Here is a 13716-nt window from a genome sequence, read left to right as displayed (position 1 = left end):
GACCTGACCACACCATTACCTGTTTCAAAGTAGCCAAATGAAAAACACTTTAAAAGTGCCTTGAACATATTAATAAAATGAAAGAATCTATTTATTATGTACACATTGTCTGTATATATATTATACAAAGATTTCCACTTGTATGGTATCAAGTGATTCCAACCAGCTGGGTACACACTGTTTGAATTAACTTTGTTTCCATGTTGAAATGAAGTTGAACTAACTTGGAATATATGTTGAATTGACTTCTGTGCCCTGTGGGAAATGATTTGTCCTTATCTGACCTTTGATGGAGCTTGGAGAGGAGCAAAGCCCTATCTATCTGCTAGACATCACTTGAATGATGACTGGTCTTTTTCCTTTCAAAAATAATAGTATGAAAGCAAGAATGAAGTTAGGTACTGGGTTGATAGAGAGCCAGAATGCCCCTGGTCGGTTTGGGAAACATTGACCTACCGGTATTCTATTGGATCTCCAGCATTAGAAAAGCGTCTATTTGGCTGAACCAACAGACCTCATTCTCATGGAACCCCACGGGAATTCTTTGCACCATTGTAATCGTATCAATACCATGTAAAGAAGCCGCATACGTCTTTATAGGCTAACAATAGTTTGAACGAGGTCAGACGTCTAGGAAATCAGCAGACACACTCTGACACAACACCCTGTGTCGATTCGTTTGGTAAAATTATTTTTGCTGTTGTTGTGGACTTTGTTGTTGTGGTTACAAGTGCAACTGAAGTAACCTTCTTTTCAATAGCCTTAGAATTGTCTTGACATTATCATGAAAGAAATACATCGATTAAATGTGTTAAAATATATTAATGTTTTATCATACGTTTACATGTTATGTGTTTTACTCTTAATCATGGAAGCACAGCAAGTAGACCAATTTTCTACACACCGATCCATGCGCACGCTGTGTGCCAAACTACCAATGCCATCGAATGATTTTTAAACGTTTCATTATAATAATTGGAGCTAAAAACACACTTTTAAATGGGTGTATCGGGATTATTCCCTCTTCTCATTGAAAAGCACACGGTCTCTCTCACACGCTTTCTTTTGCTCAACAACAAGTGCCCGCTCTTCCAGCACATGCAGCTCGCGCCGGACCCACCTATGGTGATGCAAATGAGCGCGCGCACGGCGGAAGCCCATCGCGCCCAGGGATTGGTCCCGACTCTTAGAATACAATTATCTCGAAAAAACACAAGTGAAAGGGAAGAACTTCTTGTCGTCACGCAGGTCTCTTCAGTTTGAGAGAATCGAAGCGCTACAAGTGGTTGTCTGCAACTGCGCCGAGAACCTGCTGACTGAAGGACTGTTTGTTTTTAAAACAGCGCAAACATTTCGAGTTTACGTTTCTCTTCCATGATTGAGGTAATGACCACTTTACACACCAACTCGTAATTTAATCCCTGTGGTTCGAAGCGGGTGTGTCTTCTGTGTTCTTATTAGTTAATTAGGAACATTTGGTGCGTTCGGCTTCGCCTTTAACAGGCGACAGAGGCTGTGACTGTTTAGTTTAGTTATCAATTTTTTATTAGATTTTTTTTTTAAACTGCGACACTTTCAAAGTTCCAAACAATGTATAGCATGATGGAACACGAGCTGAAGCCTTCTGGGCAACAACAGCAACAGCAGCACCACCACCAAACGGCCCAGGGCATGTCCCCGGTTACTGGAAACATTGGCAACTCTCACCTGGGGTCCAAATCCGTGTGCCCTCCGGGCGGGGACCCAATGGACAAGGTCAAAAGGCCCATGAATGCCTTCATGGTGTGGTCCAGGGGCCAGCGCCGCAAGATGGCCCAGGAGAACCCCAAGATGCACAATTCTGAGATCAGCAAGCGGCTTGGCGCGGAGTGGAAGCTGCTGACCGACGCCGAGAAGCGGCCGTTCATCGACGAAGCCAAGCGCCTCAGGGCAGTGCACATGAAGGATTATCCCGACTACAAGTACAAGCCACGGCGCAAGACCAAGCCCCTGCTCAAGAAGGACAACCAGATGGCGAAGTACCCTCTCTCCGCCGGGAACCTGCTGGCCGCAGCGGCCGCGCAGGGCCAAGGTGGGAGCGCCAGAATGGAGAGCTACGGGTGGGGCCCGGCGGGAGGTTACGCTGGGATGCAGAACGAGGCCCTCGGCTACACTCAGCAGCTGCACCGCTATGACCTGTCCGCGCTCCAGTATCCCCAGGCCATGACTGCAGCACAGACGTATATGAATGGAGCCAACACCTACAGGTAGGCTATGTTCTGTTCCATTCTTCCACATGTTCTTGTAAATGACTCGAGGGACATGTAGCGTTACATGCGCCTAGACTACACGTAATTCCTGTTTGGGTAATTGTTTAAAAGCTTTTAAATTAAAAGGTTGATGCGTGTACTTTTTTTCCATTATGCCCGTCAGCTCCACTAAATTGAGCATGTTTCATTAGATTATTTGGTCTATTCAGTATTGTAAGCTTGAAGAGATCACCCTCGTAAACCTTGGTCTACTTCAACACTTGCTTGAAAGTTTGTATCCTGCTTTAAATGGCCTCTATATAAAGTATCATCTGAATGGAAGATTTGATATCAATAATGATAACGAGTGCATGGTTATCTGTAATGATAACCAGGCACTCACTTTCTCGAAGTCAAACAGTGGAAGGCTATTGAAGATGAAGAATCAATGTCCTAATCATCAAAACCAATTGTTTAATTCAATTAAATGGTATCGGTATAGGCTACCTTAGGCCTAATTACAACACAATAATACGTTGTGGCTGATATTCTGAAAGCCAAGATCAATTATTAAACCCTTTAACATTTCATTTTTACTGCTTTGTCAATTGCACTAGGCATATTTCAATATTTGTAGTCTTTACCTATCCTATTTCGTTATGGTTTTAAAGTATCTATTTGAGAATTAGAATAATGGTCTTTAAATGGTTTATCCCATCTAATTAGTTGAGTTACAATAGTCAATATTCCCATGGGCAAACACTTCAATACACTCCCACAAGTGGATCTGATCATCTGTGAGTTGCCAAACTGGATCTGCTAGCCTGTCAGAAAGGAAGATTCATTATTCCCAGTGTCATGACTCTCGACAACTCTCACCCACTCAGCACAGAGCCAACACTTTTGTTTGTTTTGTTTTTTTGTTTCAGAAATGATAAATCTACTGCACATATTTTATGATATTATAATTTAGATTATTTTACCAAAGAACCTGTGTAGGCCTAAAACTCGTAAGTTAGAACTGTAATTGTAATAATTTGTTAAAATATGCTACATTTAAATTTAAGTCATTTAGCAGACGCTCTTATCCAGAGCGACTTACCTTTTGTCTTAAGAACTTTACTCAATATTTAAAAGGTTATTCATATGAGTTTAATATAGGTTGTTTACTTGTTTGATATATATAGGTTGTTTACTTGAATGAGCATGTGAAGAGGCCCACTATGTGAAAGCTTTGTTTGTGGGCCTTCACCCTCAATCCTCTAGTCCGCTTCAATGCCGCCTTCCAGGCCTCTTCTAGAGAAAATATAACACAAAAGTATATTTTAAAATGTTCTCGCCTGAAGTTGAGTTGGTTTATGGTGAATTGTGATTAGCTGTAGTGAACCTAAAGGAGAATATCTGTCATTCACTTTACAGTGCGGTAGTCATGTTGGTGGCCTAACCAGTCTGGGCCTGCCCTAGCTGTCCCAAGCCCCATGCCTTTTGTAAACATGGTGAATTCCATCACATGTATTGGGCTCTCTCCCTTCGGGTGAATGGCAGTTCTTTCATGTCGGTCACATCAATCAAGTCTATGCATCATAATAATATTTATTCAGATGGGTTGGTCTTTCAATCAATATGCCCTTTTCTTACAAAATAACTATTTAAAATGAAACTCACTGAACTGCAAATTACACTGTATTGAGTTTGAGGCTATTTCAAAAGGGTGCGATGTTACAGAACCTTCCAGCCGCTGAATGCTTTCTGAATAGTTTTTGTTGTTGCTTGAAAGCACTTTGAGATTCTTTTCTGTAATTAATAGTGCTACTGAAGTTGATATCATTAGAACATTTCAGATTCATAGAATAGTGTAATGGGTTGTTCAATATATGCTACAATTCTACCTGAATTGTGACTTCAGTTGCATGGCCCAAAAATGTCACACCATAGCATTTTACACTGTAGCATGTCACATTTTGACATTGCATGGCATAACATTGATATTGTCCAGTCGCTAACTGTACCCATCTCGCCTCCCCAGCCCCATGTCCTACAGCAGCAGCACCCAGCAGCCCAGCCCGGTCATGTCCATGGTGAAGCCAGAGCCAGTATCACACTCTCCGACTGGTGGACCTAACCACCACCGCGGGCCTCTCCAAGGGGACCTGAGAGATATGATCAGTATGTACATCCCCGGGGGGGACGCCAGTGACCCGGCCGCCCAGAGAGGAGGCTACAGTGTCCAGCAACACTATCTCAGTGGGACCGTTCCCCTCAGTCATATCTAAGGGGTAGTGACTGGGACTGATGTTGGGTGTGCCCGGACACAAGTTAAAACGCACCCCCGGAACTGAACACCACAGCCTTAGACACACTCATTATGGTTCTGTGTTGCATTAAAAACAGCAGTGACTTTATAGGAAAGGTTATTTTTCTACCTCTGCAATTTTAAATAGAATCCCTTCGTCCGTCCCATCCCGTCCCAAGACTGGGTGGTTTGTTTTGTCTCCCATACACTGTTTGGATGGAGACCTGTCCCTTCTCTTTGAACTATGAAGGACTGCTGTATTGTACATACGATCTTTACTTCTCTCCATGATGACAACGTTTGTTTGTGTACATATTATATATTTTTTTCTCTTTGACAAAACTGACCTTGACGTCCACAATCTTGGTTCAGAAACTCCCAGGCTCTATGTATGTTTCAAGAATCCATAATCTTCACAACATTCAATTGTATTCTCCTACTGGCATGGTAGCGTCGGCCCCTTGGGTTGATGGGTAATCATCACGACCTAAACCAACCGGGATGGAGACACGACTTCTGTCAAATGGCACCCTATTACCCATCATGCACAAATTAGGATCCGAGCACTATGGGCCCTGGTCAGAAGTAGTGCACTATAAAGGGAATAGGATGCCATTTGGGACCCAAGCACAAAACCCACAATGGAGGGGCCCCACCACAGGAACACAACACACTGGGAACTGGGTTAGCCAATCAAGGTCCTCCAAAGGCCAGTGACATACAAATCACATGACCTGCCACAAGGCTTGAAAAGATTCTGATTCCAGAACTGGGGGTGCGTGTGGCCCAATGGGGCCTCTCTCCAAACGGATCATCTCAAATCAACTAGATGCCTACTAGTGAAGTGAACTAGATGGAGAAATGCACATAACTTGAATGAAGTGACTTCTAAAAAAGATGTATGTATGGCCTCTTATGTGCTCTTGTTTTTAAAGCCAATCCGATCCCATAGGATGACATGGTATAGTCTGTTGTCCAATCTCATGAGTTCACTGAATACAATGGAAAACAGTACATTAAATGATTTTAACTCCTGTTTAGTAGCTGCAACTGTCCAAACCACATACCAATGCATTTGAGTTTAGTTTGAGTATAAAATGTTTAACATAACAGCATGGTTTAAAGTTAACATTATGCCTTGTTCCTGCAATGAGTTAATGCACCATATTGTTTGTTAGTCAACTATTTTGACCCTTTTTTTTGTAAATGTTTGGAGTTTACGCTGCTGGCAAAGTCCCAAGTTGCTATACTGCTTACTGTTCAAATACCCTCTGTATTCTGCAGGTTTTAACTTTGTTCATAGAACACTCTTAACTGTTATACAAATTCTGCATTCAATTTAATTGTTTACTTCGGCTCAAAGTTTTCGCTAGATATTTTTTTACCAAATACATGTTAATGTTCTCTAGTTTGGCAACTGTGTATGAATTTCTACTCTTTAGACTTGTTCAACCAAGTACTGTTATGACACACTGCCTGGGCAACTAACAGTGGAGAATACAATTTTATTTTACAATAAACTTCTGTTATCCAACTTCTCATGTTTTGTATTCGAGCTGTCAGATGTCTACTTGAGGTATTTTCAGATACTGTGTAACATTTTCCTATTAATTATTCTACAAAAGGAGTTTATCTCAAGTTGCTTGAACAAGACTTAGGGGCTGATGGTTAATGTTCCTTCATTTGACTCTGCTAACTCACATTTCTGATAATTTAGTCGACCAGTGCTGCTTAAAGTTTTATATATAGTAAAAAAATGTATTTGATATAACTTGTTTTGACAGTCTCCTAGTATTGTGCAATACAAGCATGAACTTGGTCACATTGAAATTAGTACCTAATAACTTTTTATAAGTCGAGGTAGGGTTAAATTAATAATTAAACACTGTTTACATTGCAATCCAAGTGTGTTAAACTGAACTTTATTCTGTTTTTTTTATTTAGGTCAATCCTGGTGTGTGTGTGTAATGAGGAAAAAGGCTTGCAATTTGATGTGTATAGTGTATACATTTTTAAGGCCCGGATACTAAGGTTTTACATTTTTTTAAACTCATGTTCACATGTGGCAAGGATGACGAGTATTAATAAAAATGACAACTCTGGTCTACAAATATATTTCTTGTTGCAGGCTTTCAGCAGTTTCTTGGAACATTCAGCCATTACTTATTTTCTAAGATATACTACATTGTTCACTGCACTCTTGTAGGCCTATTCCGTTTTTTTTTTCAATTGAGTCTTTTCACAACGATAACGCACCATAGGCTATTCTATATGGGAAATGTCTGACACAGAATAGATTTAAATTGTGCCAGTTGGTACAGTTAATACAGATTACACACGTCAGATTGAGAGGTCGATTCAAATAAGGTTTTGATATGGGAATCTTTAGGAGCCGGATTTATATTTCGATTGAGATGGCCTATTTTGTCGGGGAAAGTTAAGAAATAAATAGCATAATACAGGCTTAAATAAATTCAAGTGCGGGATACTAACTTAATCCAATAGTTAAAGCAAGCCAATGGACCTACGTTTTTATGCTTTTGTAATAAAGATGACTGCTAATATTTTACAACACATTTTTCATTTGCTCCTATTCAGCTATGGCAGCTCAGCTGTTTGAGTTATACCTCATCTGTCCGCGGAAATCATTACACAAAATAACAATCGCAGGCCTGACATCACGCGCTCAATCAAAACGAGCTGGGTTTACGTTTAAACAGTGACACCACAGGTGGACACAGTTATGCTTGGGGATGCTTAAAATACAACTTTCGAGGGAGTCAGACAAAAAGTTTTGGGAGATGGTAGAAGAACAGAGGCGTCCGGGGTGCAGGAGAGGCGCGAGGAGAAGGGGGAGTGGTGTAGAGTGATTTAGGGTCGATCATTTACTTCTTCTGTTAAACCCCCCTCCCTCCCCTCTCCTGAGATAAAGCGGGTGGCTGGCCCGCTCGTAATTGTCCGTTTCGGAGGCACATTGTCAGTAGCTTTTGAGCTCGCAGGTGCACATAGTAAAGCCGCGGAGTCTTCGCAGACTCCCCCAGAGAGCTTTGTTCCCTTTCTCTCGCTCCCCCGCGGAGCAGAAAATTAGCGTTGCATTCGGGGGGCTTCGTCGCCCCCTTTTCTCCGGCTCAGGCTTAACCCTTTCACCGCCTGTCGCAATTCTCATGGAAATTGAAGAGCCTGCGCAGGCTAATCGCAGAGTAGAGGGGAGGGGAGGATGGGAGAGAAGCTAGGGGTAGAGATGAGTGGAGTGCGTTGAAGGGGGGAGAGTAAGCCCTACACCCTCTTTCGCTCGGTCTCTCTCTCAATTCAATTTAAGGGGCTATGTTGGCATGAGAAACATTTGTTTACGTTGCCAAAGCAACTGAAATAGATCAAATTTACAGTAAACATTACACTCACAAAAGTTTCAAAATAATAGGCATTTCAAATGTCATATGTCTATACACAGTGTTGTAATGATGTGCAAATAGTTAAAGTACAAAAGGTAAAATAAATAACACATAAATATAGGCTGTATTTACTATGGTGTTTGTTCTTCACTGGTTGCCCTTTTCTTGTGGCAACAGATCACAAATATTGCAGCTGTGATTGCACACTGTGGTATTTCACCCAATGGATATGAGAGTTTATAAAAAAATGGATTTGTTTTCGAATTCTTTGTGGTTCTGTGTAATCTGAGGGAAATATGTGTCTCTAATATGGTCATACATTTGGCATACATCTCTCTCTCTCTCCCTCTCTTTCTCTCTCTCTCTCTCTCTCTCTCTCTCTCTCTCTCTCTCTCTCTCTCTCTTTCTCTCTATGACAATCTGAAATTCAAGAACCAGCTCTACTAACATGGCCTGTTGTTTCCCTGGCAATTTAGGGCTGTGAAACTGGACATGAAGCACGTAAATTGGCCGCCACTACACCACCCCTGGCCCATAACCACATGCACACCTCAGAATATTAATTTGCTCCAAGCATTTGGATAGTTGAAAAACATGGTTTATTCCAAAATTAGAAAGATAAAGAGAAACGTTAATAAATTGTGTGTGGAGAGAACATTTTGTTGCTCCAATTCTTTGACATGAGTGGTGGAACTGTATAGCTTAGGACTTTTTAAATGGTCAAATATGGGCCTATACGTTTGACAACATTACTTTAGTGATCTATAGCCTGTAATTGGACAACGTCCTTATAAAGGGCCCCTGTATGGGCCCCTGTATGGCAGAAGTTAGATAAGGGCCAGCTTGTGCACCCTGTGCATTCAGTTGGTTCTGGTGAGGTTGTTGTAAGGGTCGTGTAGGGGTGGTATGTATTTAGGAAGGAGGATTTCTGGCAGAATCCATCCAATCTCTTAGCAAAGGGCAGTGAGGCTTCAACAAGTGGTTGCCATGGATTTGGTGAACAGGGGCTAAACAAGTGCGTGGGAGATGCTGGTGGTGTGACTTTTAAAGAGTTACGAGAAGTTGTAGTCATCAGAAGCAAACAACAGTCTCCTCTATGACTCAGGTGGTCGGTACAAATACCCTCAGTTATTTTTTTATCTGCTAGTTGACATTTTCCTTAAGCAAGTTGTTGTCTGACACATTTCCTTCTCATATAATAATTTAGCCCCAAATAGATGGTTTGTAAGATGTTTAGTATTATGTTCAGTAGATGTTCATGTTCAGTAACTGTCAACAACATTTCAACTAACTGTCCTCTTATCCTGGGATCCTTACCCTAAACGCTTGCTGTTAGGTCATTTATCCTTTTAGTTATCCTAATGAACGCGCAGCAACTGGCCTCATTGAGTCCTTCTAGATGTGTCAATGAGCAGCACTCAGAGTAGGAGATTGAGGGGTTATCTAAAGAGAAAGAGAAACCCTATTTCTATTTCGTAAGCACTGCTATAGGAAACCTCAATACACCAAAAGTTGTCATGGAAACTTCTCGTGCGTATTATTTACCTGCATTCCTTGGGGAGCCAAGAAACCACTCCTCTCTCGCACGCAGAGCAGACCAGAGCGCACCCTTTCTGCAACCGCGCCCGCTTCGCTCGCACACACATAGTTTACCTAGGACTAGGCAAGGATTTGAGCGTCACAGAAAGGTACATTAAAATGACCACATCCAATTGTAATAGCACAATTTATTACGTCTTGTTTTATGTGTATTTTTATGTGGCCTTTAACTGACCAGAACCAGAATTTGAGGTTTATGCAGAAGCTTATTTGGACAATAAAAATGGCTATATGTTGGGCAACAGTATCCCAACTAGACACAACCCTTCACACATATTATGAACATAAAATGTGCCCATTTTAAATAAGATATATATTTTTAATAGATATGGGCATAACAACTGTGGTATAGAGGCCTATCAATGGTCATGGAGAGGTTAACTACAGAAATACAGGTTTAAAAACCCTTAAGCCCACAGCCCACCAACGTCTGACTGTTTGACTACGAACCAACCACTCCCTTCTCCAGGTGAGCAAGTGGGTGGGTGTCTGCTTCTGGCGCAGCGGCTGACACGAAGGAGAGCGCGAACGGCTGTAATGTCAGTGAACGCCGGATCCGCCGCATTTTTCACCCACTCTCACACGCTCGCAGCTGAACACCCCGAGTCACAGAGTAGCTCGGGGAGCGAGAGAGGAGGGAGGCTACCGGGAAACCCTGATCAGTGATTAACTCGTAATAATATGCGGGTTTGTGACGTACATCCGTATAACTTCTACGGGTTCTTGTCTGCCCTGGCAGGTCTATAATTAGTGGAGGAGATTTTGTAGCAATGACTGACTGAGTGACCGGGAAACCCTGATCAGTGATTAACTCGGAATAATATGCGGGTTTGTGACGTACATCCGTATAACTTCTACGGGTTCTTGTCTGCCCTGGCAGGTCTATAATTAGTGGAGGAGATTTTGTAGCAATGACTGACTGAGTGACGTGATATCCAATAGATTTGACCATAGAAATGGGTGACATATTCCTCCAAAAGTATTGTTTTGTCAGTGCATGGGGGTCATGTGCTCAAACAAAAAAAGGGCACACACATTTAGTTTCTTCCGCAACCGCTGTCACAGACTTGTTAAGCAATTACTACAAAAGGGGAAATCAGTACAATCTGATGAGTAAAGTATTTTGCTAAACTATTTTGAACTGGAATAAATGCTGCACTTGTTAACAACGACCAGCACAATTCCAGTCATAATAGAAGATTGTAAGAAATACTGTAGCCAATATCCAACCCAACTCCATTTGTTGCAACTATCATGTATCCCGGTGGTTGTCAAACCGTTTGACCTGGAAACCCCAAAAAGAAACCGTAGGCCTATAAAACTTGCGACCACCCGTGCACACACATGCGCACACTCGAACGTGCGCTCACAATTGCTGCATTTGGTCTGACATTACAGCCATAAAAGGTGACGCATTTTCAAAACGCAAGATAGGCTACAGAAATAAACTGCGTTCTACACCTGCATTTAGAGCTGAACGTAATTCATGTTAGCATCTGACGTCAACTAGGGATATATGATGTCACTACTCTGGAGTCCAGAGCCAGCACGATCATTCTATCTACTTGTTGTAGTGGGGTTACAGGATCGGATGGAAACGCATGTTCAGTCTGCACCACGCCATCACTTTGTAGGGCAGGCCTACTCGCAGAGTGCTACTTGCCAGCCGGGTAGCCCTGTTCTTCCTCACAAATATCGTAATACATTCGCCAGAATTTGTTACATATCCATCCCATAATATTGAAGGCAGGGCGATGTTACAGCAGTGTATCTATAGACATCGCTAGTAGCCACCCAAACGAGGCCTATCTGAAATATGAACATTATCAATCAAATCGCCAGGTAGCCGTATTGTTCTGGCGAAGATGAGTCAGTAGTAGATTTCTAAACGGTATTTTATATGGATAATACATTTAGGCCTACTCTGATTTTGCCTGGCAAAACTGGAAGAAATTAAACAAGTTATTTCTGGTTACTAATCTGGATATGACGAGTCAATCAAGACGAGCCAGTCTTTGCTTCTTTGCAGGCAGTGGGTTGAGACCAAGTAAAAAACAACACTCTAGGGGGAAATGATATCACCAGCAAAAAGGGCACTTTGGAGACTGTAAAAGGGCACTTTGGAGACTGTAAAAGGGCACTTTGGAGACTGTAAAAGGGCAAAGGGACACGTGCTCTGCACAGGTAGAGCCCCATCGGTGCAAGTGCATGTCCAGGGGTTTGGGTAGAGCTATTCAGAGTCAGCAAGAAGATTAAGTGGAATTTCAGTCAAAGTTACACAGGTACCTTCACGTTTCTATGGTTACACAATACACAATACACACCATCTTGCAAAATGGAGTGTAAACAAAGGTCAGCCAATCACCAGTCATCATCATCATCATCATCAGTGGTTGTGAAAGTGAAATACTGGTCTGGATGAACCAGACCAACAAGTTAATATGTTAACACAGTGACAGTTTTCTCTGTGGTAGGGAGGTATGTTTGTGTGTTCCCTTCCTCCCACATCTCTCAACAGTTGCTGTCAAAGACTCCACCCTTCCCTGCCAGCCAAAATCTCTGCTGATTTGTCATGTGTGCATGTGTGTGTGTGGAGGAGGCCTACATGCCGGGCTAGCGTAGTAGTATTTAGTGCTGCTTGGTTTGCTGCATCTAGTTAATTCAATAACTCAGAAACGATAAGACAACACTGTCTGTGAGTCTGGCTCCAGTCTGCAGTCAAACATTACATGTCATCATTCTTCCTTGTCTCAGGTGTTTCAAACAGCTTCACACTCACAGCGAAGATGAATGAGACATTTTTTTTGTTTCCCAGAACAGTGACGTTAACTTCTTTGCGGTAGGGGGCAGTATTGGGAATTTTGGATGAAAAACGTGCCCAAATTAAGCTGTCTGCTACTCATCCATGAAAGCTAGAATATGCATATTATTAGTATATTTGGTTAGAAAGCACTCTGAAGTTTCTAAAACTGTTTGAATGATGTATGTTAGTATAACAGATCTCATATGGCAGGCAAAAACCTGAGAAAAAATCCAACCAGGAAGTGGGAAATCTGAGGTTTGTAGTTTTTGAACTCAGCCCCTATCGAATACACAGTGGGATATTGGTCATTTTGCACTTCCTACAGCTTCCACTAGATGTCAACAGTCTTTAGAAACTTGTTTGATGCGTCTACTCTAAAGGAGGGGCTCATAAGAGCTCTTCGAGTGAGTGGTCTGGCAGAGTGCCACAGGCTCAGTCTTGCGCGCTCACGTGAAAGGTAGCTACGTTCCACTTAATTTCTGAAGACAAAGGAATTGTCAGATTGGAACATTATTGAAGATTTATGTTAAAAACATCCCAAAGATTGATTCTATACATCGTGTGACGTGATTCTACTAACTGTAACGGAGCTTTTTTGACTTTTCGTCTGAAACTAGTGAACGTGCTTTGTGAATGTGGATTACTGGACTGAACGCACTAACAAAATGAGCTATTTTGACATAAATGATGGACATTATCAAACAAAACAAACATTTATTGTGGAACTGGGATTCCTGGGAGTGCATTCTGATGAAGATCATCAAAGGTAAGTGAATATTTATAATGCAATCCTGACGAATGTTGACTACACCACATGGCGGATATATGTATGGGCTCTGAGCGCTCTACTCAGATTATAGCATGGTGTGCTTTTTCTGTCAAGTTTTTAAAACATCTGACACAGCGGTTGCATTAAGGAGAAGTGGATCTAAAATTCCATGCATAACACTTGTATATTTTATCAATGTTTATTCTGAGTATTTCTGTAAATTGATGTAGCTCTCTGCAAAATCACCAGATGTTTTGGAACTACTGAACATAACGCGTCAATGTAAACTCGGATTTTTGGATATAAATATGAACTTTACCGAACAAAACATCCATTTATTGTGTAACATGAAGTCCTATGAGTGTCATCTGATGAAGATCATCAAAGGTTAGTGATTCATTTTTTTGCGTGACTCCTCTCTTTGGTTGGAAAATGGCTGAATGCTTTCTGTGACTAGTTGCTGACCTAACATAATGATATGTTGTGCTTTCGCCAAAAAGCGTTTTTGAAATCGGACTCTGTGGTTGGATTAAAGAGAAGTTTATCTATAAAATGGTGTAAAATACTTCTATGTTTGAGAAATTTTAATTATGGGATTTCCGATGTTTTGAATTTGGGGCCATGCAGTTTCA

The 13716-nt window shown here is 41.6% G+C and overlaps 1 protein-coding gene across 1 annotated transcript; it reads left to right on the top strand.

The window, feature by feature from the left end:
• Positions 1 to 1182: 1182 nt before the first annotated feature.
• On the top strand, positions 1183 to 6632 carry sox19b (SRY-box transcription factor 19b). The gene is made up of 2 exons (XM_046318639.1): positions 1183 to 2246; positions 4255 to 6632. The coding sequence occupies exons 1-2, from the start codon at positions 1591 to 1593 to the stop codon at positions 4499 to 4501; spliced, it is 903 nt and encodes a 300-aa protein (XP_046174595.1). The 5' UTR covers positions 1183 to 1590; the 3' UTR covers positions 4502 to 6632.
• Positions 6633 to 13716: the final 7084 nt, after the last annotated feature.

Source organism: Oncorhynchus gorbuscha, linkage group LG21 (assembly GCF_021184085.1).
Source record: "Oncorhynchus gorbuscha isolate QuinsamMale2020 ecotype Even-year linkage group LG21, OgorEven_v1.0, whole genome shotgun sequence".
Taxonomy (NCBI): domain Eukaryota; kingdom Metazoa; phylum Chordata; class Actinopteri; order Salmoniformes; family Salmonidae; genus Oncorhynchus; species Oncorhynchus gorbuscha.
The sequence above is the reverse complement of the archived record's forward strand: the minus strand, read 5'-3'. Positions and strand labels throughout refer to the sequence as shown.

Bases quoted from the DNA above. Each gene is read 5' to 3' on its own strand.
- sox19b (XM_046318639.1), top strand. From the start codon at position 1,591: ATGTATAGCATGATGGAACACGAGCTGAAGCCTTCTGGGCAACAACAG. The intron at 2,247-4,254 runs GTAGGCTATGTT...TCGCCTCCCCAG, and splicing joins AATGGAGCCAACACCTACAG to CCCCATGTCCTACAGCAGCA.